The sequence below is a fragment of the Equus przewalskii genome, chromosome 6 (assembly GCF_037783145.1).
Source record: "Equus przewalskii isolate Varuska chromosome 6, EquPr2, whole genome shotgun sequence".
NCBI classification, from domain to species: Eukaryota; Metazoa; Chordata; class Mammalia; order Perissodactyla; family Equidae; genus Equus; species Equus przewalskii.
Genome location: NC_091836.1, coordinates 54,400,164 through 54,427,731, shown reverse-complemented (window position 1 = coordinate 54,427,731; position 27,568 = coordinate 54,400,164). Strand labels below are relative to the sequence as shown.

Sequence of the window (27,568 nt, the reverse complement as noted above, 5' to 3'; positions counted from 1 at the left end):
TCAGGTATACAGTGGTGATTAAAACATTGTCCCTCACCTTATGGGAGTAACAGTCCGTCAGGGAAGACAAACATTAAATAACAGTTACACAAATCATTATTTAGCTAGAGTTGTAGTAAGTGCTTTAAAAAGAAAAAAAAAGGACATGGTGTGAAATGAGAGTGTCTGAGAAGAGGACTTGGTAGCTAGAACTTTTCATTTTTAATTGGTTTGTAGTTGAAAATTCTGTATAGAAAATGCACTGGGAACAGACTAGAGGAACAGAGTTGGGTGCCATCATAACATCAGCTGTTCTGGGTGACGGCGGTCGGCTAGTGGGCACTGACGGAGGCAAGGGGCCGGCTTTCTTTAAAGTCTCTGGTGTTCATCTTGTGTGGGAGCCCTTTCTGTTTTTCTCACACACCCTAGAGACCTAGAGATGATCTTTGTCCTTAAGGTGACATCCTAAACTTCCCACCTGTTTTCTGTCTTTCATCTCACCTGTAGGCTCCTAGCTTCTCTACCTGCTGCTTGCCATTCTGAGACCACTCACCATTGCCCCCCGCAAGGCTAGGCTCCCCAGTTCCCTTTTCATTTCTTCTCTTTATTTTTATTCTTGTAGTTCTCTGTCACTGCTTCTCTTTCTTAGGGTTCTCAGCCTTTGAAAGAACATGTTGGTCAGTCGTGGCATTCCCAGGCCTGTATAAAGGCAGCTGAACCACTAAAACTCATTAAATGTGGCCTTGAGGTCTCTGACACTTTCCAGGAAGTGTTTTTATGTTGCAGCGGTGTTCTAGAGCTTTTATTCCCTGGTAATCTTTTTTAGAAATCTAAGGATTGTCAGAGTCTAGATTTGAGATCACCAATGCTTTACTTTAACTAATACTAAAAGACAATTTACCCATATTATTAAGAGAAGTCCTGAATATTTAGAATTTGTTAAAAAGATAAGTGAAAGACCAGACCTGAAACAGTATGTACAATGTGGTTAAGACATACCTATCCATATATAATATGTAAATACCTATGCCAAAAAAGCACTCATAGTTCAAAAACAAGAGGAAAAATGTTTTTATTGAATATGGAAATATGCATGAGAAAACTAATTGATGGTTTGCTTTCCAGTTATTCTCAAACCTAGAAATATTTCCAAAGCATGGCATAGATCGTTGGTTCTCAACTAGGGGCAATTTTGCCCCCAAGGAATACTTGGTAATGTCTAGAGACATTTTTTGGTTGTCACAATAGTGGAGGATGGGGGAGCATCTCGTGAGTAGAAGCCAGGAATGCTGCTAAACATCCCAAAATGCACAGGATAGCCCCACACAACAAAGAGTTATATGAGCCTAAACATCCCAAAATGCACAGGATAGCCCCACACAACAAAGAGTTATATGAGCCCAAATGTAAATACTGCCCATGTTAAGAACCGCTCGCATAGATCAACAGCACCCATCTTTCAGCTCCATCTCACAGATGTTCCCAGTTGTTTTCGCACTGAAAGCCACAGCAGCTTTACAAAGCATGCATTCAAACCAGGAGGTCCAGCATCATTCAAGAGATCCAGATTCACTCTTCTTTTTGGCAACCTTTGCATAGCAAATGGCTTTCATATCATCCCAAATCTAGAGTAATGAAAGTGGCTTGATCCCTGGTGGCCAAAGAACTTCTGTGAGGTCTTAGTTTATTCTTTTGGAAAAAAAGCATTTAAGACAGTAAGAAAACCCTCAAGAGTACAGTTGGCTGCTCCTTCATCTGTAGCCTCTCTTTATATCTCTAATAGAATAGGGGTTTTTTAATAATTTAAGGGTGGCGTTTGATCTACTCAGTAAATTAAATTATGGCAGAATGCCAGTGCCTAGCATAATGGTAGCACATAAAAATCATGTAATACATGTTGTTTGAATGAATGACTTTAATTATATTGTTTAGAGTTTCATATTCAAGTTATAGATCATAAATTCCAGTTGCCTATAGTTTCCCATCACCTTCCTCAGAATTACTTTGCCTTCTCACTTCAGTTTTACTTTTTCCATTGGTTTTATGTTTGCCATCTGGGGATCTATTTTTCATCCGTTTAATTCGTTCATCAATTTACTAATTATTTCTTTCAATAGGTGCTGGTAGCATTGCAGAAAGGTCTAAGAGACCTGCCTTTCAGGAACGAGGAAGCAAGACTTGAGTGAAGGCGATATGTAACTTAATTATAATACAGAGAATGGCTGGGTGCTATAGAAATCTATTAATAGAAAAATCAAAACAGAATTTGAATCATAGAGGAGGAGCTTGTGGAAGTGAAATGACTCAATCGATGCTCCTGAAAGTAACATAGGATTTGAACAGGTATTTTTTGTCCATCACTCACTTACTCATTCAGGAAGCATATTTTGAGTGCCTGCTATGAGTCTGGAGATACAAAGAAAAATTAAATGTTGTTTCTTCTCTCTAAGAGCTCATGATTTGGTGAGGAAAAAATGGACAGTAAACAAACCTTCTGGGGTAGTTTTGATAAGTGCCGTGCAAGGATTCACAGAGCAGGTTTGTTTGATTTGGAGGGTAAAGAGGTGATGAGGAGCAGCTTTCCTGAGGAGAAAACCACTGAATTTAATGTTAAAAATGAATGGAAGTCAGTCCTAGGGAGAAACTGAGCAGAGTGTTCCATACATAAAAAACAGCAGGTTGGGGGCCGGCTCCGTGGCGGAGTGGTTAAGTTCGCGCACTCCGCTGTGGCGGCGCAGGCTTCGGATCCTGGGCACGGACATGGCACCACTTGTCAGGCCACTTTGAGGTGGCGTCCCACATCCCACAACTAGAAGGACATGCAACTAAGATATACAACTGTGTACAGGAGGGGTGTGGGGAGATAAAAGCAGAAAAAAGAAAAGATTGGCAACAGTTGTTAGCCCAGGTGTCAATCTTTAAAAAAAAAGAAAAAAACAGCAGGTTTGCTGAGGGGTAGGTAGTTGACTGGAAGCTAGAGGGGAGGGGAGACACGGAGTGGGGAAAGGGTCAGGGATGGTGGGAACACAAAAGTAGCAAAGTTTGAGGAGCAAAGCTGGATGTCAACAGGCTTTATGTGGCTTATTGAAAAGTTTAGATACAACTGGGAGCCACGGAAGAAATAGAAGGCTTAGTTACCACTTAATAGATGAATCAAATAATTCTGTGTTCTGAAAGGTATGGAGTAAAGATTCAACTGACTGTGGCATATTCTGGGGTTACTAGCCCAAGACTCATATTTGAAAGTTCAGGAAACCAATTTGAATAAGTTGGATGAAGTAACACTATGATGGAATTTGGTAGTCTTGGTGGTCTCTTATCTGCAAAATGATAGAGTATCTTAGCACCATGTGTGCAATGTCCTAGATGAGGAAGAGGCTTAAGGCTTGAATACCAGATATGTGATTTTTATTTAGTTATCAAACTATAGACCAGGCCTAGGGGAGAGCAATAGAAACAGAAAATAAAGTCTGTTATTTTTTAAAAGCAATGCACTTGTTTCCTTGAAATATTATAAGTACTCAAAAATGAAATGAAAATGTTTGCCAAGTAGGCAAGGAGAACAAAGAATAAGGTGTGTCTATTCCAGAAAGAAGGAATAAGGTGTGTGTACAAAAACACACAGACAGGAAGAGTGGGCATGGTGTTCAGGTTTGTTGGTGAGCTAACTATCATATTTGCCTTCCAAAATGATTCCTGAGCCCACACTGGGGAACATGGAATATAGCCAGCACAAGACTAGATGAAAAGAGACAAGTCAGGCTATTGCCCTAGTCTAGAGGAGAATAAATGGGATCTGAACTAAAGTAGGGATGGAGAAGAGGAGATGGATTTTAGATAGATTTGTATGGTAGAATTAACAGAACTTGGTGGCTGATCGAATGTGTGAATAAACAGGTAAGGACTCGAGAATGCCATCATTTAGAGACTCCCAGTTGAGTTGAGCAGGTCATATCTGACTTGGAGCACACATATCTGATCCCACCTTGTCCTGAATGATAAGCCTAATTCTTCCAGCACCGATACTCTTCTTGATTGTTTGCTTGACACTTTGGGAAGTAGCATTAACACTTTCAGGTCACTAGGGGGCTAATCATAGCCATTTTCATGATTGTAAAACTGGATTGCAGTTCTGTGAGAATCATCACTGCGGTTCACACAGGGGCCTTTCCTGGAAGAGGATTTCACTATCTTACAACAAAGTCATTTGCATTAAGACCATTCCATGAGGCCAGTGTCATGAAAATCACTATTTATACAGCTTTTGCTCTCAAATTCTAAGCCATCCCAGAGGTCTACTAAATACTAAATTCTTTGTTCATTCCAGATGTGTGTGTGTTAAACTGATGGATACAGACTGTACATGAATGAACGATTAGAAGGAAGGATGAACATGATAGATAGATAGATAGATAGGTAGATACATAGGTACATAGATACATAGATGGATAGATGGATAGATGGATAGATAGGGATAGACAAATAGAAATTAATAATAGCAGTTAGTGCTCTGTTTCCATGAACATGCTAACAATTTTAAAGGAAAATTATAAGAATGATTAATAAAATTTTTAAAAGAACATGGTTTAGTAAAAAGCGAACCTAGGTTTATTAAACATCAGCTACATGCAAAGCTCTGTTTTGAACACTTACGTACACTGCTAGACTCAAAGCTCTTGGCTGCACCAATTTACATTCTCACCAGCAGTGCACAAGGGTTCTCTTTTCTCCACATCCTCGCCAACACTTGTTATCTCTTGTCTTCTTGATGATAGCCATCCTAACAGGTGTGAGGCGATAGCTCATTGTGGTTTTGATTTGCATTTCCCTGATACTTAGTGACGTCAGAGCACTTTTCCTGTACCTGTTGGCCATCCATATGTCTTCTTTGGAAATACTGTATTATATACTTGAAAGTTCCTAAGAGAGTAAATCTTAAGTGTTCTCACCACAAAAAAGAGATGGTAATGATGTGACGTGCCAGGGGTGTTAAGCTATGGTGGTAATCATTTTGCTATGGGGAAAGAAAAATCTCCTGGATAACAGAGGTGGAGAATCCTTTGTATCCAAGGTGCCTACCTGGCAGGTAACTGGTGCTCTAAAAATGTGTGCTGAATAGTTAACATGGTATTTTATTTAATTCCAGTGAAGTCTCTGTGAGGTAGATATCACTATTCCCATATAACACACGTAGACTTTGAGGCATAATTTAAATAACTTGCTGAAGGTTGGTACAGCTCAGAAGCAGTAGAAAAACTAGGAATCAAACACAAGCCTATGTGGTCGAGAAGTGTTGTCTGTCTCTTTCTTTCCACTGTCGTGGAGATGGCTCTTTGAAGGTATGGTGTGATCCTACTTGACGCTTCGGTTCCCTAGTTGGGAACAGAGTTACTGGTGGTGGTGGAGAAGTCTCACCATTATAGGCAGCCGACTTGTTTGTGCTGACTCAAACGTTTCATATCTCTGTCTGGAGCTGCCATTTGAAAAGCACCTGCAGAGGGCCTGAGCTGAGGTGGCCCCAGCCCCTCAGCTTCATGAAATAAACAAGATAATGACATTCATGACCCCAGCCTTACAAGATGCTCAGCAAGCCCAGATGTGCACCCTCTGCAGAGCACACCATAATTCCTCACCCACAGGCCACCAGACTGCGTTCAGAGAACCATGAAAACGATCATTCTCATTGATTCAGTAGAACCCAATTACACTGCAGAAGAGTGAAATGGAGTAGAAGAATGGCATTTGGAGGCAAAATTGTTAAGTAATAGAAAATAAATAATGCCAATTGACCCTTTAGGTTTTGATCAGACCCACATAAGGCTGCTAAAAGAACAAATTCATTTTAAGAGACCTGCACTTTCTCTCTGAATCCCTGCTGCCAGAGGCCATTAGCATTGTCCTACCAACTCTCCACAAAGTCCCTGGTCCTCTTTTAGCTACTGATATGGTAGAAATTTTGTCTTTATGGAGAAAGTCATAAATATAGCAACACCTATACCCTTTTGAAAAGGAAAGATTCCTAGTATTTGAGCTATAAAGTCAGAATCTGATCCATTTATTTAAAAGATCTGTCACTCAGATGCAATTTCAATCCCTTCTAAGGTGGTCTTTTATTTTTTTCCTTTCATACGTGTAAAAAGGAGACACGATCCTCCCACCCCTGCCCGTCTCATTGATGTCTTTAGAAAGCTGGAACCAGACTCTGATTACAGACCTTTGTTGCCATAAAGAGACAACAGAATGTGGTTAAGGAAGGAGAAAGAGTCTTAACTATGAATTCTTTGCCTGTGATGGCTGATTTTTTTTTCTCTTATACCTTTCCAAAAAAGGTGGCAAGGTGACATCTATTTAAAGTGTATTTAATTGCAACTTTCAGAAGACTGAAACAGTAATACCTCACAGAATTCTCAGTCACAATTCAAAATGTTTGGAAAAACGGAAGATGAAGTGTGCTGTCAGCAGAGGGGGAAGAAATCAGAATTTCGAGTAATCTGCCTGGACTACTGATTACACTTTGTAACAAAGAAGATAGACCAGCTCTTGATTTTAGTCTCTGATTTCCATTCATTTGGGATCCTTTCATTGTGAACAGGGTTTCTCTCTGGGTAGCCACAGTACTTATGATCTAAAGAAGAGCAAAGAGCATTTTGTTCTTTTATAATATGGTGATGTCAGATGCAAGTAATTTGATCCTAATCACTACCTACAGCAATACAAAGGCAGGTTAAGGACCTCACTCAGAGCATCTTCCTAAACCACAATTAAAGCATGTAGACATGTCTACGCGACTGCATGTGTGTGCCTGTGTGTGTGTATGAAAGTTTATTCATAAAGGAACACATGATAGAGTCATGTGAACAACAAAACTTGATCACCCAGCCATTAGATAAGACTTTACCTGTTATTTTAATTTTTACATAGAATTACTAAATATAAGCAGTGAGAATTCTCAGTATATTTCAGTCAGCTTTTTAAATTCAATAGAATAAGTTACTGAAATTTGGGAAGAATCAAGTTTGATTTAAATCAGAAAATGCATTACTCACATAACTCACATAACAGAAGTCCAGGAGCCATGCCGTGTTAGGAATTGCTCACCTGTGCAACAATACGAGGAAACCTAGTTCTTCTGCCCTGCTGTCCTCACTGTCAGGTCATCCAGAAGCTGCCATGCCTTTTGGTTCTAAGAAGGCTACCAGAAACAACTAGAACTACTTATTTCCTTGTTCACAGTGATTGGAGGGAGGAGGGGATGGTGCCAAGAATCAGTGGCAAATAAACTCCGTGTCCTATAAACCCATAAAAAAGATGTATAAAACCTATGATCTTTTCTTCTATAGCGTTTTGGGAGAAGAATAGGTCTTAAGGATAAGCACGACCTTGAGAAATCCTCTGGGCAGCCCTCCAAAACAACGCAAATACATCACTCTGGATAGATTTTAAAACATCCCATTTTATGAGAAAGAATTCCATAATCACCTTATAAAAAGAGAAATCAATAATACAGATTTCTTTTCTGGGACTTTGATTTTTCCAAAAGTAAAGAGCATTCATTTAATACACTGGATTCCCCAGGACACTAGGGTGGCATTTAAAATGGCGCCATAGCATTGATGATGCCATTAGGAATTTTTAGACTGACTGCTTTCATATCTAGTCCACATACAGAGCTTTTTCTCACTTCCATCATCCCTTCATTATTTGTAAAACGCCTGTTGTCTCTTCTCCATGGCAGACTCACATAGGGGCAGAGACTGTGTTTTTGTTCATCTTCCTCTCTCTCCCCCACAGTGCTTTCACATTGCAGGAATCCGAGAAGTAGTTATTGAACACACAATACATATTTCAGATTGACAATAGTGAATTCAAAGTATTCTTATATAAACAATACAATAATTTCATATATGAAGACATGATACTTCCCCATTTTTAGTTGCTTTTTCCTAAAGTGTACATGAATTTGAGCTGGTGCTCCATGAGTCTGTGAGGATGTCATAGCATCAGCCTAGATTTCACAAAGTGCTATGTCTTGTGAGTCACCCACGAGCTGAGTGACTTTAGGCAAGGCTTTTGACCTTGCTGGTCTTCTATCTGCTGTCAAATGAGATTAATATTGCTTGACCAACTTCCCTAGTCAATTTGTTAGGAGAATCAAATGAGATGACAGATATGAAAGTGCTCTGAAGGGGTGGTGTGAATCAGGTGGCCTCAGTGTTATTATTGTAGTGGGTTAGGGACCCAGACCATGAAGGGTCCCTGTCATTCTGTAGTTTTCAGTAATAAATCATCCTGGTGGTAGACCCACCAAACACAAAAGCATCGAGAAAGAGTGCTGAGACTTGAGCTGGCTTGAGGATCTGAGTGTGTCAGGGAAGCAGCTGTATGAGAGGGCAGGCTAGCTCACACTCAGCCTGCCTGGGATTGCAGTGGTGTGTTCTGGGCCCCTGACCATCAGATTTCAAAACCAAAAGGACCAGAACCTGGATAACAGCCATACATCACGGCCAGGTAACCATCAGCTGCTGCTGACACAGTGTCCTGATGCCTCATGTGGTCTTTTTCTGTGTATAATTTCTGGAGGTTTCCAGGGAAGGCTGTGAGCCTATATGTTGTGGTAATGGACCTGTATATTGGAGCATGAAAACCTATAACTCTTTATGACCAATACATATCCCCATTGCCTTTAAGTCTGTTCAAGAATCATCTTTATCATAAGCTTTCTGCTGAGTTTTTTATTCTACTAAAAATCTACTCAGTTTGGGAGCTTCATAAACTGGTTCCTCTCTATCATACTACAAGGCTTCCTGAGAAATCTCCATATATCGTAGTGAATTATTTTTTCTTACATTGGCTGGATATTGGAATCCCTGACATACTCCTTTGACAAAACCAGAAGGGAAAGAAAGATGCTCATTCACAAAGTTACGTGTTTCAGTCCGGAATGAGATTTTTCAGGATGACTGGAGCAAATAACTCAACCTTCGAGAGTGTGCACTGTGGTGTTAAATCTTGCCAAAAGCTTGGCAATCTCCGCTACCTCTCACACGTTCTGAAATGTGGTTTGGGAATATTTCTCCCAAAGTGCTTTTGCCATAGAGTAAAAATAGTTTTCCGGCTGCCCGCTAAGTAGAGTTCTTACAAAGAGACATTCATTATTCATTGCTCACTTTTCTCCAGCTGCCCGCCAGGGATCTCAGAAGGTTTCACACATAAGTACTTGTGCGCCTGAGCTCTGAGAAGAAAGTTTGGGGAGAAAGTAGAGAAAGTAGAATTGTCCAGGCAATGTCATGCCCTGGTTCACAAAATGAATGGGAAGGGTACGTCTGTTAAGCACAGGGACCACTCGCCCGCGTGAATAAGTCATATCTGACCGTCATCGTAACACACTGAGAATAAAATTTAAGACTGTAAAGGATCATCTGTGAAAACTACTGTATTATATTTCCACCCAGCAGAGAAACTGAGTACTTATTAGAGGTCTTTTGTTTCAAATACCTTTTCAATATGTTTGGCTAGGCAAGAAGACTTTCTAGAGTTTACAGATGCACAACTGAGTTATACATTTTTAATTGATTCCTGAGGCAGTGTGACTCTCAGTCGTTTTATCTTCTATGATTTAACACACTTAATCTGTTTTGCTTTTGACATGGGCAGAAAGTTCAGCAGCCACGGTTTTCACGTTACTTGGGCCTGGTGATGAGGGCTGCCTGGGGCATGATGATGAGAATGTTCTTCTGTAGCCCCATTTCCACTGTTGAAAAAGTGAACTGAAGAATCATTTGAGGCTTTAAATGGAGTTTAAACAGACGAGTGTTGACTGGGAACAGAGTGGAAGTTTTAGGCTTTAAAAAAGAAAATTATCGGGCCAGCCCCATGGTGTAGTGGTTAAGTTCAGTGCACTCTGCTTTGGCAGCCTGAGTTCAGATCCTAAGCACGGACCTACACCACTCATCAGCCATGCTGTGACATCAACCCACATACAAAATAGAGGAAGACTGCCTTAGGTGTTAGCTCAGGGAAAATCTTCCTCAGCAAAAAAAAAAAAAAAAAAGTTATCAGGTGCTTATTCATTCTCTTAAGTTATTGGATTTCAGAACCTATTTGATTCCATGGTCAAAAGATAATTTGGCTCTTTTTTCCCCCTCATCTCTGGAAGAAGAGTTTAAAAAAAACAGCATGTAATTGCTTAAAAAGAAAACTGTTGCATTCCTGATTTTGCAACAATCATTCATATTTTCAAGAATTTATAACACGAGGGGTACTAGAGCACCCATGTGATTTTTTTCTACATTCTTTACTACAATATTAACATTTCCAAATTTTTCATTTGATGGACAGGTTTGACATTTTATATTTGTGATTGGTTTCACTTTCTGGATACAGTTAGGAATTATTTCATTGCTAATATTTTTCATGTCTAAGTTTTCATATCTTTGGCAGTTTACTTTTCCGTACATTGCTTTCATTCCCCCTGTTCTAGGGACTTAGAATGGAAAGATGAAAAGCACATTTCCTGCCCTCAAGGAACTCACAGGCAAACAGTTTTCATGCAGGCTTATAGATGGTTGATAGAAATGAGCATAAATTCTGAAGGAACTCAGAGGAGGAACATAATTTAGATCTGGGACTGAGTGTATGTCTTACATTTTTCTGGAAGGCAAGAACTGGATGAATATAAATACACATTTAATAAATTTGCTGAATACAGATACATGATAAATACTTCCTAAATATTGCATATTGATCTTAATGTTCACCCTGGAATTTTTCTTTCTGAATCTATTCAAGTCTCCTGAATTGATCTTTATTTAAAACTTATATACTCCCTTTTGTCTTGTGAGAGTAATTAAGATACTTTAATTATCTAAGATGAACCATTTTTCTCTTTTAGTAGCTGTATCCTGAGACATGTTTCCCCAGGGATTTTAATTTTATTATATGTAAAGAACAACCCTACCTGTTCTGTGCTGAACACAAGAACACACAGAATTTTTAATAGCTCTGTTAATGGGATAACGAATAATGTTTGTTTCTAACCAACAGGATATCTACCTAATTTGTCCTAATTTATTAGCAATCTAAGATCCTTGCTATGACTCAAAATTAAAATAACATGCTGTTAGAAGTAGGAAAACAGAGCAGGACAAATAATTCCTTCACCAATGAAGGGCCTTTTATTCCTGATGCTTCTTATGAAAACCTGAAGGAGGTGACGTTAGTTTAGCATTCATTATGTATCAGGACATCATGCTGGATGCTGCCAGTGCAGTGGTTGATGTGGCATTGTCTTCACCCCCAGGGGGCTTACAAGCTAGGTCAATGCAAGGGTGTTAAAGAGGACAAACATAATAATGAGATATGTGATCAGTGACGTGTTAGTATATGAATAAAGTCAAGTGAAGCATAAAAAGGAGTAATTCTACCTGAACGTGGTCTATGGGAAAGGATCCTAAAGGAGTAGACATTTGCATCTGGTCTTGGAGGATTTTGTAAGAACTACAAGGACATGGGAGTAAAGGGCATTCCATGCAGTGGGAACCCCAATCAAAGCTGCAAGGGCGTTGAAGTACATGCTCCATGTTGGAAGAATAAATAGACTATGAGCTCTCTGAGCCCATCTTGCTCACCACTGTATACCCAGTATCTAAAACACTCGTAATCAAAACATGGTAAGCACTGGTATGTTTGTGTTGAATTAAGTGCTCTGATTGTGTGATTAAAACTTTAGATAGAGACTGGATAGAAACTAGAGGCTGAGAATAGCCCATTGGACAGGCTGTATCAATACTAAAGAATCTTATAGGCTAATACTAAAGAGTGTGGACTTTATCCTGTAATTTAGCACTTTCCAAAGTAAGTTCCTTGAAATATCCAATCTGAAGGGTGCAACACTTTAGGCAGAAGATAATGACTGCTTGACTCCAAGATGAGAGAAGAAAGAACCAAGAGACACAGCTGACATTTCCGAGGTAGAACTTGTCAGGGCTGTCATTAGTTCTACAGGTTGTGCCCTGCTCAGGGACACCTGGCCGAGTAGGTCACAGGGCACTGAATCTGGTCCACACTCTTTGTCACCAAGCTGCCCATCCAGGCACAGGGCTGCGTCCATCCTGAAGAAGGCCACCTATTTCTAATTCACAGCTAGCAGCGTCCCCAGTTAATGACTGGTGACATGTGGGAGGAAAGCAAGAGAAGTGTTCAAGATGACTCATATTTCTTGCTTAAATGATTATATGGCTAAAGACATCTTATTTTATTTTTTAAGCTTCTTTTAATTCTTCTAAAACCATAGGATCTGAAATCATAATGCTTGGAGAAGGAATGATGAATGTGCAATTCTTCTGCTCTGAACAGTCTCTGCCAAGAGCTTCAGTTTTCTCTCTATCTCACATTAGAATAGGCATCCTATCATTCAGAGAGATTTTTGCCAAGACCTTTAACCAAGGGTTACAAACTCAAATATCTGCAGAGCCCACTCAAGCATCATAAATGAGTGAAGTATATAAGCAGACTGAATGTTTGCATATTAAACTTACGGGAAGGTACTTCAATTACAAAAAGAAATAAGCTCTCTTCCATTTGTCTCTGAATATGCAGTCTTCTTCATCTATCTTTTATAACCATTTTTGATAGGAATATAGATGGTGAGAAACATTTCTCTATTCCAAGAAAAATTTCTGCGCAATATTGATGATGAATGACAACTGGCATGGCTGCCTTGTTAGAAACACAATAAAGAATGGTGGCCTTTTCAAGAGAAGCTGGGAATTTTGAATTTTTATGTGAAACCTCTCTAGTTTTAAATATTTACAGACATTTTTACAATATACTGTATGGGCCAAAATAAAGTATATCTCTGGGCCACCAGTTCGTGATTTCTACCTTAGTCCATATGTGCTATCATATGTACACATGGGCCTAATTTTTTCAAGTTGATAGATTTAAAATTCATATTTTCAGGTAGACATGGTGTTAAATGACCTGCTAAGATGCCCTGCAAACCCATGTTGAACTGCTGAGTGAGAGGAGAAAAGTCGTGTTTCCTGAGCTAGCAACTAGAACATTGTCCTTATTTTTGCATTAAGTCGTTACTGAGGAAAGAAAGACCAAAAATCTGGTGCCTGGTGAAGGAGTTAGTGCTTAAATCCAAATCGCATCATCATTCGAGCTAAGGCATAAGAATCTGCCAGATAAAAGTAGCATAAAGTGTGAGGTCCAAGGCTGTGAAATAGGGGAAAGCTACTGATACACACTTCCCATTGTAATTCATACTTAGTGGATCCTGTTTCACAGAGAATGTGGAATCGTATATTGACTAAGGCTTTGATGTCAGGGGAATTGCAAAATAATGCAGAGGGATTTAGCGTTGGGGCTAATATGATGTCACATCTTGGTTCATGGCAGAACTTTCTTAATGGCCTACATGTGAGCACATGGATTGGAGCCATCTGTTTGAAAGGGGGAGTTAGCACATATGCGGTAATCACCATCACTCTGAAGAAACTTTGAGAAGGTGTTTAGTTCCTGCTGATAGGGAAGATTAGAATCAAGCAAGTTTTATGAATAGAAAATGATGAGCAGATGAGCTGGAAGGAAATAGAAATGTGATGAGATTAGTAGCTTATGTATACCTCTCTGCAGGGAAAGAAAGCGTTAAGAGATGTCAGGCTGGGAAATACTTTATTTCCTGAAGTGCAAAGAAGAGATTTGGACAAAGCTGTAATCTTTGCAGCCGCTGCCAAAGTGGATTGGTCAAGGATCTTTCTAAAAAAGCTACCATTTAGCAGTTGCTGGGTCTAAACATGGCAAAGAAAAGATGCCTTCATTGTCCTGAAATGCAAGGTTCTCATATGCATCCAACCAGCAAATATTCAGGGAGGACCAACTAGGCACTTGTGCTGTACTAGGCCCTGGAGTGGCTCACAGACTTGTAGGAATCAACACCCTGCAAAAGACAGACCAGAGGTGCTCAGAAGGGGTCTCTGGGTGGATTGTGAACAGATTTTGTCCTCAGCTCCCCAGTAATGTGGCATCTTTGAGCAAAGAGAAAAATCGCAAAAACGAATGGTGTGATTTAGTGATCCTTAAGATCTGGGTTCCACAGTTCCATGGATCATGGAGCACCTCTGGTTTGTGCCTTTTCAAAACAACCTTTTAGGAGAAGCAAACTTTCTGAAAGATAGTTCAGAGCAAACTCTCCTCAGATTTTTCTAAGCTTGTCCCCAAAGATTGGCAATTCTAGCATGTAGTGAAACAATTTTCTTGTTTCCATCCCTTTGTAAATGGCTTTCTCTGTACAGAAGGTAATACACCCCATTCTCTTCAGAAAATTGCTCCATTCCTTCCAGATTCACCTCTTCCCAAAAGGTTACCTACCTTCCTGCCTTTCTTGTTTCCTCCCTCACTTTCTTTTCTTCCCTACCTCACTCCATACTTTAGTCTTTTCTTCCTCCTTTCCTTTTCCTTCCTCTCAACCCTTTCTCCTTTCCTTCCTTCTATTCTTTTCTTGCATTTCTCATTTCTGTCTTTTTCTTATTTCAGATGTTGTCTTTCCCTTATGAAATAAATCATACTGTTAATTTATTCAACCTATTAGGTACACGTCTCCTGAAATATCTGACTTACTGAAACTGGAAATAGCAGTAACATGAATATTCCACCATCCAGACAATATGCCCCATCAATTGGACCTAATAGTTATCAACACAGGATGGGGAAGGCAGGATGGTAAATGACCGGAACACCTACCATCTCCACTTGATTTTTTAATGGCAAGCTATGATCAAATAAGAGAAATCACATGTAATAAAACCAAGGGCAGATGGTTGAGGGATGGTTTTTTATTTCTTTTCCTCCATGGAAAATATAGGTGATAGTGCACGTAAGTTTTAGTTCAATGATTTCACCTTTCTGAAAGTTTATCTTCAAGAGTTGCTCCTCCTTAGAGACCTACCCTTTAATTTACTGTTTGCATATAGTTTTCTTTCCAGAAATGGCAGGAAACACTTGTCTTCCCAACAATGCAGTAGTCTGAGCCCATAGGTAGACATATCTGAATTCCAGCCCCTGCCTTGGAATCAACTCCTGAGTATTCTTGGAGAAGGCCATTTCTCTGTTTCTCTACTCGTGAGAAGGAGATGAAGCTGTTTTCAACCTCTCTGTTATCTTGGGAGGATTAAGTGTTGAATATTTGTTAAACATTTTGAAGATAAAAAGTAAACATAACATCTACTCTAAACACATTTCTTCTTTTTTTTGTTTTTTAAGAGTTTAACATTCTGAAAAGTATCTAAATTAAAACCTCTGCAATGTTGAAATCACACAGATGAGAATTTATGAATACAGGCCTCATTTGAAGCTCAAAGGGCAGCTTGGAATTGTGGAACCAACGTCTTGGAAAGATTGAGGTTATTGCTAATAATATGATGTTGGGCTAAGAGGCTCATCTGTCTAGACCTGTTTCCTCATCTGTGAAATGAGTAGGTTGAACCAGAATGATGTCTAACCTCCTACTTACTCTTGAGTTCTCTTAATGTCTAGTGACTCTGTGCTTTCCTCAGTATAAGAGAAGTAAAGAAGGCAGTTTCCTTTTACTCTGGGGTTCTTTGGTACATATGAGAACATGAGAGGGGTAAGAAAATACTCAACAGTGGGTCCTTCATTTGTATGCCTACCTATGAGGTGACTAAAAGTGGAGACACCCAAACACACATAAGTGGTGAAAGCTGTGCTTCCAACAACTGGTCTTGTAAGAAAAAATGAAAATAGGTAGGCAACCTCACCAGAATTAATTTTAAACAGTCATAGTATCTAAAGTCCTGCCCATAGAGAGTGTGTCCTTTGGATCCAGTGACCTCTCTAGGCATACTGTTTAAAAATGCAATCAGATCCAAAAGAAGGGTAACGTACTTATATCATTAGTAATTTATTACAGGGCTTCCTAATCTTTTTCCCATTAAGGTGCACATAGAAGATGATAATATTTGTATAATACCTTTAGGTAAAGAGAAAAGCTAACCCAAGCCAGAGGTGACTAGTCCTGGGGTCCAGCTATGTGAAGTCACACTCACCTACCCAAAAGGATTGGAGGATCAATTCTGTAGCATATCTGAAACCTACTTGTTGCATGTGGTTGGAAGCTTTGCCTTAGTTTAAATGGCTTTATCTTTAAATTTCTTCCTTGCGTGAAATGTACTAGTTGGGCCCTGAGACTTTTGATAATGAGGCGGAAGGAAAAATAAATCTCTTTTGAGCTTTGTCTTCTGCTTTAGAAGAGTATCAGGGACTAAAATTAGCTCATAGCAATCAGGAGACTCAGAATAAGGGCACAAAGTACTTGGGAAGAAGAAGGGGCAGTGCCAGGATAGGGAGAAGGTACACGACAGCCAAGTATGACTGCAAAGATACTTAGTATTTGGGGTGTGACATCTAGATCGAGGAATGTTCAGCCTAGACATTGGCAGATGGATTGGCACAGAGCTCTGGAGAACTCCATCTTGGATGGGCTGAGACCACATCCCACCTGCAGTGTGAAGAGTAAACTGTTGGTGTCTACTGTGGCCTCAGGATACGGCTGGCAGAATGGAGTAGCACAGCCCACATGCCATATACTTCCCATCCTTGCTAAAACTATGGTGCTGAGGCATGTTCGAACTGTGTTCAGAGGAAGGAGAACGTGGCCACATTCACTAGTTGGAGCAAGTGTTAGATGAGAGGCGATGTGGGGTGGTAGTTAGGGGCACAGACCCTAGACCAGGTTGAATCCACTTAACTTCAGCTTTCTGTGCCTGTTTCTAATCTGTAGTATGGGGATAATCATCCCACCTTCTCCCTGGGACTGATGTAGGACAAATAAACAGGTTAATATCTGTTAAGCACTTAGAAGAGTGGCTGCACAGAGGAAACACTAAGTGCCTAATAAATAAGAGAACAGAAACTGGGACCACCCAGCCCCTCCTCCCACCTCCATTATCAGGAAGAAAGAAGATAAAGCAACTTTTATGAGGGGGAGCTGAAGATGTAGAAGTGTAACAAAACAGTAGGAGAAAGTGTAACAGCACTAAATAAGTTTGGGTCTCAAGTTTTGGAGAGCTGAAAGAAGTTGCAGCTGGGTCATTGCAGACCCACGACCTGGTGGCAGTTTTTAAGCCACTGAGAACAGGAAGGTGCCAAAAGACTGGAGACAGTCAAAGATGGTCCCAGTTATCAAAGGAGGGAAAAGCTTGATTCAGGGAGCGTAGCGACAAGCTTGATGTTGATCCAAAGCCACACTTGGGGAGGGAATTTTAAACAGATGGTTAACAGATGCTTCTACACAGGCTGCACAGGGTAGGGAAAGGAGCATGAGCTGTTAAGCCAAACTGACTTGGGTACAAACCCGCATTTTGTCACTTGCTGGTTGAGTGGCCTTGCAAAAGTTACTTAGCTTTTGAGCCTCATTGTCTCCAGCTGTGTAATAGAAATGGCAATGCCTACAGAGTTCCTGTGAAAAATTGTGACCCTGTAAATTATCATGCAGAGGACTGAGCAAAGCAGGCATGCAATAAATGATATAACAAAAGAGGGCACAGAACATAATTGTTTAGACCAGAGGTCAGCAAATTTTTTCTGTAAAGGACCAAATAATAAATATTTTAGGCTTTGCAACCCGTACAATCTCTACTTCAACTACTCAACTATGCCTTTAGAGCAGGAAAGCAGCCATAGATAATAGGTTCGTAGATAATATGATTGGATGTGGCTGTGTCCCAATAAAACTTTACAGTCATGTGTCACTTAACGACAGGGATACATTCTGAGAAACGCAACATTAGGCAATTTCATTGTTGTGTGAACGTCGTAGAGTGTACTGAAGGGGAACAAAATTTGCCACCCCAAAGTCTGTCTCTTTAACATGAGGATTATTTTAGGCTGATTATTTTTAAGAAACAAAAGACTCAGAAAGCTTTTCTTGTTACCTCCCCCTTAACTGCCTAAAAGAATTCACGTTAAAAAACCTGTCTCAGGAAGTGAGCTGTCACCATAGCAAAACGTGAACTCGGTGTTAGACAGAGAGGAACCTAGAAAGGTTTGTTTGTTGCGCCCCCTTCTGTGTTGTTCTGTTTCTGTGTGGCCAAACAAACACTTGTTTTCTGAAAGTTTGCTCCTTTTCACCTCCCTGTGAATTGCCTTCCTTCCATTTAAGTTCCTGACTCTCCCCACCCCCAACATCTTCTTTTGTCTTTAACTGAGGATGATATTTAAGGTGAGGGTTTCAGCCATTTTGGCAGGTTACTCAGTTTTCCTGGGTTTCTCCCATGCATACATGTTATTAAACTTTTGTTTGTTTTTTCTTCTGTTAATCTGTCTTATGTCAACTTATTTCTTAGACTAGCCAGAAGAACCTAGAATGGTTTCTTCCTTTCTACAATAGTTACACAATCCTAGATGGTATAGCCTACAACACAGCTAAGTTGTATGGTACTAATCCTAAGGGGCCACCACTATATCCTTCCATCACTGACATCATTGACAAAGATGTCCATCATTGACAGCAGTCCATCATTGACAAAGACGATGCAGCGCATAACTGTATTTACAAAAACAGGTGGCCAGATTTGGCCCACGGGCTGTAGTTGATGATCCCTGTTCAGAACCAAACTTCCAGGATTAAAACATGGCTCTGCCATTTTTGAGTATGTGACCTTGAACAAGTTCTTAAATTCAGTTTTTTTAATCTATCAGATAGGTGTAATAATAGTACCTACCTCAGGAGATTGTTTCAACAATTAAAGGAATTAAAGGATCATAGGCTGTGTCTCTCACAGTGAGTCCTTGATGCATCGCAAGCTTTTGATACCTGTTACCTGTTATCATTATGATTATCTCCACAGCCTAGAGTAGGGAGCCAAGATCTCCAATAAGATGAAATTTAATAGAGACAAATGTAAAATCTTGCACTTAGGCCTCCAAAAGGAAACCACACACTTATCGTTTATTGCTTTTCATGGGAAAAAGACCTAAGTGATTTAATTCATGCATATCACAGAGCTGTGTGACAGAGCTGCAGCCCAAAATACACATAGTCATGGAGTAAATAAATAGGCATAAGATTGTCTCTAAGACAACAGAGGTAGTTTGCATAGGTCTGAGTAAGTTTGATATGCTGTTGTTTTGTTCTGGCCATCATATTTTAAGAAGGAAGCTGGTATGTAGGAAAACTTCTGAAAGAGGTGACCAGTATAATGAATAGCAATCCATTATGTATGAGAGATGATTATATGAATTAGAGTTTTTCAATCTGGGGTGAGGATTCTCAAATATCCTTAAGGATTTTATGAGTATGTCTGTTTTAAAATATAACCCCCCAAATTACTTAACCATCCTCTCACCTAGAGTTGGGGTTTATGACCCTTCTCCTTGAATCTAGACTCAGGGACTGTTGGCCAATAGAATATGGATCAAGTGATGCTGTGCCAATTTCTGGGGGCAGACCTTAAGAAACTGGCACATGCCACTTTCTGTTCTTTCAGACTTTTACTCTTAGAACCCTGCCACCATGATGTGAGGAAGCACAGGCCACATGAAGAGGTCACTTGTAGGTATTAGGGCCATTGGCCTCAGCCCCAGCTGAGGTCCCAGACAGTGGCAGCCACCATCAACCAACAGCCATGCCCCATGTTGACAGGCCCTGACTGTGATTTTACAAGAGACCACAAGAAAGAATTGCCCATTCAACCCCTGGAACCAGGAGACACAATAAAAGATTGTGGTTATTTTAAGCCACCTAGTTTTGGATTATACAGCAGTGAATAACTGGGACAATGTGGAAGAGGAATTTGATTTTTTCCTTAGAGTTACAAAGAGTAAAAGTAGTCTATGGGGGGCTACAGGCAGTGTATGCTATGCATAGCCGGGTAGACTCAGATTGAGTATTAAGAAGAGCTTTGTGAAAACTGAACTCATCAAACAAATGGGCTGCTTCATAAGGCATTGAATTCTTCTTATTGAAAATATCTAGGGGCAGCCTAGTGGCACAGCAGTTAAGTTCGCATGTTCTGCTTTGGCAACCCAGGGTTCACCAGTTCGGATCCTGGGTGCAGGCCTACATACTGCTTGTCAAGCTATGCTGTGGCAGGCATCCCACATATAAAGTAGAGGAAGATGGGCATGGATGTTAGCTCAGGGCCAGTCTTCCTCAGCAAAAAAGAGGAGGATTGGTGGCAGATTTTAGCTCAGGGCTAATCTTCCTCAAAAAAAAAAGAAAAAGAAAAGAAAAATATCTAAACTGAGGTCAGATGATTATAGGTCCAGAACATTATAGACGATTTGGGGCATGGGGGAGCAGTGAATTTAGTAGGAATCCATGTCTTTTTGTTGATTGGTTGGTTTCTCTCCCAAATTTCCTCAAAAGGAGTTTTATAACTGAAAAGCATTGGATGAATATTTCATTCATTTAACAAATACTTATTGAATGCTTACTACATCTCCTGTTGTAGATGTTAAGGTACATCTGTGAACAAAAGAGATGGAAATTCATGCTTTATGAAGCTCATATTCTAATAGAGACAGACATGAAATAAGCATATGAATGAAATATATAGTATATCAAGATAATGATAAATTGGTAAGGACAAATATAAAGCAAGGGAGGGAGATACATAATCCCTGAAGAGATGTTTACAGCTTTAAATATACTAGCCTGGAAATACCCATTTATGATGAATTGATGGTTGAGGAGAATTCCAGAATTGAACTTCATCTTAGAAATGTTCAGTATATTCTCAGACATTCGTGTAATCACTGACAACAAGGCAGTGGATGAGACACAAGGTCTCAGCCCTCGGGCAGCTTGCAGAGTACTTATATTCTACTGGAGGGAGAGAGACAACAAAAATAAATACATCAGGCAATTTCAGTGAGTGAGAAGTATGGCCTTCCACCAGCTGCCATAACTCTAGAATTCTCAATGTCCATCCTTTTTTTTTTTTTTTTTGAGGAAGCTCAGCCCTGAGCTAACATCTGCCAATCCTCTTTTTCTGAGGAAGACTGGCCCTCAGCTAACATCCATGCCCATCTTCCTCTACTTTATATGTGGGATGCCTGCCACAGCATGGCTTGATGAGCGGTGCCATGTCCGCACCTGGGCTCTGAACTGGCAAACCCCAGGCGGCCAAAGCGGAACGTGCACACTTAACCGCTGCGCCACTGGGCCAGCCCCAATGTCCATCCATTTTTGCTCCTATAAAACTCTTGCATCTTCCAGGGATAGTCTTTAAAAAATGTTCCTCTTTGTAATTTTGTCATCATAATCCACTGGGCCATGTTGATTGCCTCTGGCTCTGCCTGGTAGTCACAGACCACAAGGGCATATAAATGGGCTATACTGTCCTTTCAGTGGGACTGAATTATTTGTGGTTCCTTTTGTTAGGTGCTGTAAGCACCTAATGAAATTAACCTTTCAGGCTTTTGATTAATTGCCAAACCACTGATTATTGGTTGACAATGAGAGCAGAAAATCTAGGTTAGGAGGCTTGGTATTCTCTTGTCAGGTTGTGGCAGAGCATGAGGACACGTGGATAGTTTTTAAACAATGTCTAATTCCTTGCATCATTAGTGAAAAATGATGCAGGGGAAGAGATGATGTATTTATCTCAGTTAGTTTTACTTTGATCTCCGGGGCTGCTACTCCTTCCATATAGGCTAATTCCATGTGATGAGCTGAGGGCAAGGGCAGCATGAAATATGGGAATCTGTTGGAACCATCAATGATTAGTATTCCAGGTACAAACACAGCTGGAAACATGAACGGGTCTAGAGAAATAATAATGGAAATTAAGACTTTGAGGTTAGCAACAATGTAGTTCAGTTCAGTAAACATTTATTGAGAGTACACTAGGTTCAATGGAAAGAGATGAAAAAGATAAGGTCCCTTCCGTTGAGTAGCTCACAATGTACTGAAGGAGCCAAACACGTGAATAGATCGTTTTAGTTGATTGTGAATAAGTGTCCACAATGGCCAGCACAGTTTTGGAAATGGCTAGAAATCATTATTAGTAATCATGAGATTGATAGTGTGCTCAATGATATAAGGTGGGTATGAACCATGGAGTGCATGGTTGAAATTGTGTCCACGTCTACCTGACCCTCATTCATAGGATCATAGAGCAAGAAACACTTGGGAAATCATACGTTATCAATCTCTTCACTTCTTATAGATGAAGAAACAGAGACCCTTCAGTGTCTGAATGCTCTCTCCATTTATTATCAAGAGAAAAGTTTTGGGTAAATTCATTGTTAATTTCATTCAAAAACATTTATCTGGCAGTTAGAGCTATACTAGGTGCCAAAACATGGCAATGAATAAAAGACAGTCCCTGACCTCAGGTTGCCCATGGTCTGGAAGGACTGAGTGGAGACGAGCAAGCAAAGAGACATTTAAAAATGCAGAATGATAATTAGTGTCCTGGAGCTATGCACACAGTGGAGTACGAACATGCTGAGGGAGCCTACATCAATCTGCAGGAGGCACAAATGGCTTTGCAGAAGAAGGAGTATTTGAATTGAAGCTTCTAGAGTGAGTCAGGTGTATTCCCAAGAGAAGACATTCCATGGAGAGAAACAGCCGTGCAATGAAGTGGAGGTGTATTAACATGGCATACTCAGGACCTCCAGGTTCATGGTGTAACTGGGTATAGAGGGCAGAAAAAGGGCAGATAGTGCATGGTGATAATCAAGGCCAGCCCAGATCCTTGTCCTCAAGGAGCCCCTGAAGGGCATTATGCAGGTCAGTGACATGATCAGATTTTTAAGGAAGAAATAAGACTTTACCACAAAGGCAAATGCTAGCGGCAGGGAGACCAGGAGGTTGCTCTGACAGTGCAAGCAAGATAGAAACGAGGCCTGTCCTAGGGCAGTGTTTCAGAGGAAGTGAACATGAGAGATACCTGCTGACTTCCAAGTTTGGTTGAATGTGGATAGAGAGAGCAGAGACTCTAGATGGATCCCAGGATACTGGTGCAGACCAGTGTCTGAGTAGATGGAGATGTCATTCATTGTGACCACGAAAAGAGGAAAAGGAGGAGGCTTGAAGGTAATGATTTCAGTCTGTGACTTTTGAGGTGTTGAGGTGCATGTGAGAGATCCAGAGAGCAGATGCCTAGTAATTAATTGAACATGTTGGTTTGGAGGTGGGGAATGAGGCTTAGGCACAAGAGTACACGTTGGGGAATTATCAGCATCAAGGTGGTAGTTGAAGCCCTGGGTAAGGAGATGGAGGAGTTATGTGCAAAAAGGCAGGAAAAGCAGTTGGGGGCGATGTTGTAAAGGGCCTTGAATGATCTACAAAGGTTTTACAAGCTGAGACTGCTTTTGTAACCAAACTCAATGAGCTTGTCTCTTGGTGAGTGTGGAGCCAAAAAGCACAGCAAAGGCAGAAGTAAGTGAAGAAGAGGTTTATTGCTTGCACAGCAATGGAGAACACTGGGAATATCTCCCAAAGCAGTGTTTTCCAGAGGTCACTGCCAGTGGAGAATTTATCCACAAGAGAGCAGACGATTAATGTTTATTTGTAACAACTGTGTTCTTTTTAGGGCGCATGCATAGCAGGTAAACATTTTGTTACATACATTGCATGATCTGTTTGGACCCTCCCAGAGGAGAAGAATTTAAGATGCTAATAAGTTAAGGTAACTTCAGGCCATTTGGTGCTGGAACAATTTGCAGGAGTCTTTCCGCAAATGTGTGAGTTTCTCTGTAAAACAGCAACATCTGCAAAACAGGGACATCAATTTCTGCAAAACAGAGCACATAGTTTCTCTTTGACTGAAAAACACTGGACAGACTATGTTAGTTGTCAACTAGATCCTCAGGAACCCTTTCTTCACCTGGTTCCCAGGTCATACTTTGACTAAAGAGATTGTCCAATTGTAGGCCGTGAATTAGAGTCTAATTCACTAAATAAGCATGTTCTATCTGTGTGATTTGACGCAGGGGTGAGAGCAGTGAACAAAACAGGCAAAGTCTGTTATTATCCTTATGCAGTGTATCAGCCTAGGTGGAGAATCCTGTATTTAATTAATTTACACAATAGTAAGTGCCACAAAAGAAAAGTACAGGGTAATTTAAGAGTATATAATTCAGGAGGGTGATAAAGTGGAACATGGCACTTGATCTGAGAGGTCAGATAAGGCATCCCCGAGGAAATGACATTTCAGCTGGACCTGAAGAATGTGTACGCAAGATCCAGGGAAAGGGGTGGGGTGAGTACTCCAGGGAGTGAGGACAGCAGTTACAAAAGCCCTGAGAAGCAAGAGAGTGTGTTTAAGGACCTGAAGGATGTCTGTGTGGCCTGAGTGAGCAAGAGACCTGGGTGCTTGAGGTGAGGTGGTGACATAGATGACCTCGTTCCCCATAGCACACTTGCTTCATGAGCCTGGGCAGCTGCCACCCTTCCCTGCCTGTAAGCAGACACCTCATGATGTGGGTTTGTAAATCCAGGTCTACTCCAAAAGAAAGCGTGTTTACAGCAGCAAGATTCTTGAATGAGTGGTGAACCACAGCCAAGAGGGTCTTTCCCTTCTCTGGAAGCCACTTGGCCCTGAAGCAGCACCAGAGCTCCATCGTGGAGCCCACTGCCGGGCATTCACTGACAAGCAATGAGGAGGTGATTTTGGGCATGAAGACAATGAGAGTTGTCTGGATTTGGAAAGAGGCTGTTCAAGCAGAAAAGAGAGACAGAGGAGTTGAGCGGCCAAGAAATCAATGTGTTTTGGTCAACAGAGCTCACCTGGGAGTGTAACATTTTAGTTCGGCTGCAGCAGCAGAACGTGCCTCTTCAGAACTCAGCATATCCGGGAATTAGCTCGAGTCAAAATCCAACCTTGGTACATATTGGCCCTGACGTGTTTCTTTTGTGAAACATAACAAACCAATTGGGAAAATAACCTTGGAAGGAAACTTGATTGATTTTTCAAAGAAAGCAAGAACTTCCTATGAAAATTTATCTTACTCAATTAAAGCCATCCTCCTAGGCAACTTGTAACAGAAACTAAACTAGATTGCAGTTCCATTTTGCAAAAAGCCTTTAATTTGATTTTCCACATTTTTGGCCTTTTATTTCTGTTATTCCTGTCAGGTTGCTTTATTGGGTGAAAAACTGGATGACTAGGGGCCTTAATTCACTGTTGGTTTTCTCCTATTGATGCTGAAAGCATCTTTATGTTCCTTGCAGCCTCCAAATACATATTTTGAGGTGATAAGCTGTCTTATTCCGGGTAATGATTTAAGGGTTAAATAGAGGTTCCTCCAGGTTTTGTGGGTAAACAGAATATTAAGTATCACCTTAGTTCAATGCCTGACTTTAGCTCTTTGTATCAATGAACCTCTGAACCTTCATCTTCTCATCTGTAAAGTAGGAATGAATAAACCTGCTGCACTTACTAAAAAGCACATTTTGGAAAGTGAATGAGATCATACATGGAGGAGTGCTTTATGAACTGTCATGGCATCCACACTTTAAATATTAATATGATAGCGATGGTCATCATTTTGACCAAGAAGAATATTCACACTAAGACTCAAAGACTTTTTATATCTGCCATGCAAATTCTTTATATTCACGCTCTTCATTTCTCTCCTCTCTCTCAGTTTTCATAGACACACATTAAAATAGTATCTCAGAGATATGGGAGGGGGTGTCCAAACCCCTCCCATTTCTCAGAGAGGAAAGAAAATTACTCTGTGACTTAAAAACATATTTGAACTGTCAAATGCACTTACAGCCAGCCATCAAAATTGTGAAGTGTATATCACAGTTTCCTTTTGTTCAGTGACAATGTAAAAATCACAAGTTTTCCATGAAGATGGAAAAGAAAGAAAAAATTAGTACTGAAAGAATCTGCATGGTGATAGCATTGCCCAGGGATTGGAAGAAACACCTATGGGTTAACATATAATAGTGGTTATACTGTTTTTTGTGTCTGATGGGGGGCATATTTTGGGTCCATAAGTCTATAAAAGCTGGCACATTTTGTAAAGTCAGTCCTATTTCTTCTCCCTCTCAATTCCACACCACGACAGGAGCCTTACCTCCTTCCCACCTTTTCACCGATGATTTCCATTCCCGGATTTAGGGCATTCCCCTGCTTTGATGGATAGACTATGAAAAGTTATGCATTTGACGTGAACTACAGGAATTAGAAAAGTTGAGATGTCATAAGGCACAAAATAGACGTTTTGTGGAGCAGGCAGGGGGAGGAGTGGTGAGAAAGTTTTTCTGCCTTTTCATTGTAAAATGATTTCTCTTTCAAAACTCAGGTGACCGTGACAGATGGTGGTTCCTCTCCAAAACAGTCAACCATTTGGGTGGTGGTTCAGGTTCTGGATGAAAATGACAACAAGCCCCAGTTCCCAGAGAAGGTCTACCAGATCAAGCTGCCGGAACGTGACCGGAAGAAGAGGGGAGAACCCATTTACAGAGCTTTTGCGTTTGATAGAGATGAGGGCCCCAACGCAGAAATCTCCTACAGTATCGTGGATGGAAATGATGATGGAAAGTTCTTTATTGACCCTAAAACTGGCATGGTTTCTTCCCGAAAGCAATTTACAGCAGGGAGTTATGACATTCTAACGGTAAGATTTTTCTGAACCTCAATAACATTAACAGGGGACGGGGCTATTCTTGTGTATGTTCCTTTGAGCCATAAATCTTTAGAGTAAAAAGGGCAGCCATAGAGCTGTGGAAGGCTGCTTTCTGTTTCAATGATATTCTTAAATAACGAGACTGTTTCCTTTGGTTGCGTCCTATCAGCACACTCCCCCATTCCCAGTCCACAGCCTGCTCCATCACATACTCACCACACTTCCTGTGGCCCTCAATCCTTTCAAGGTACTGAGCACAGATGTAAACTGAACATATCACTACATGTGTCCTCAAGACTTCCCAAAGAAAACAACTTTTGTAATTCTTGACAATGGGATAGAACATGAATTGAGCTGTGTAAATTGCGAGACACAAATCACAGCTATGTTTATTCCGTAAAAAGAAAAAAATCTCAAGTAAAAAGTAACTGATTTTTCATTGTTATATAATTAAAAATGAAAATAAACATGGGCACCATTTCAAATAAAGACTTAAACCCCCATATCTAAGGGAGTTGTATATGGTGCTCCCCCGACCCCCAACCACTTTAGATATGCAACACCTATGCCAGAAAGGGGACTGGTCATCCTTACAAGTGATGGGCACTTTTGAGCTCCCAACAAATGTCAATAGTTGGAGCCATCTGCCATCCTTCTCTTAGTCCTCAGCATTCTCTGTTGTATACAGTCAGTCTTTTATTATTTTAAATGATGGTCTCAGTCCCTTGATTTATCTCTTCACTCCTATAGGCTGGACTTGGGTTCCTTTCCCTGCTCAGTAACATATCCAGAACAGTGGCCTGAGAAAGGAGGATAGTAAAAAACTAGCCCCATTTCTACCATTAGAAACTCTGATGTATTATGTGCTATTATAGTTGTGCTATTATAGAGACTTACCAATGGGAATCTTTGAGGACTGGATGGATTATAGTGGATACTGTTGGTGCCCCACCAGATCCCCTGTAGCAGG

At 40.5% G+C, this 27,568-nt stretch overlaps 1 protein-coding gene across 4 annotated transcripts in view; it reads left to right on the top strand.

Moving 5' to 3' along the window:
- Positions 1 to 27,568, top strand: part of FAT3 (FAT atypical cadherin 3) — a 618,234-nt gene that overhangs the window by 465,555 nt on the left and 125,111 nt on the right. For all 4 annotated transcript variants that reach the window (XM_070623917.1, XM_070623915.1, XM_070623916.1 and 1 more), the window contains exon 5: positions 26,275 to 26,589. In XM_070623917.1, the coding sequence (XP_070480018.1) occupies positions 26,275 to 26,589 (315 nt within the window). The remainder of the gene's footprint in view (positions 1 to 26,274; positions 26,590 to 27,568) is intronic.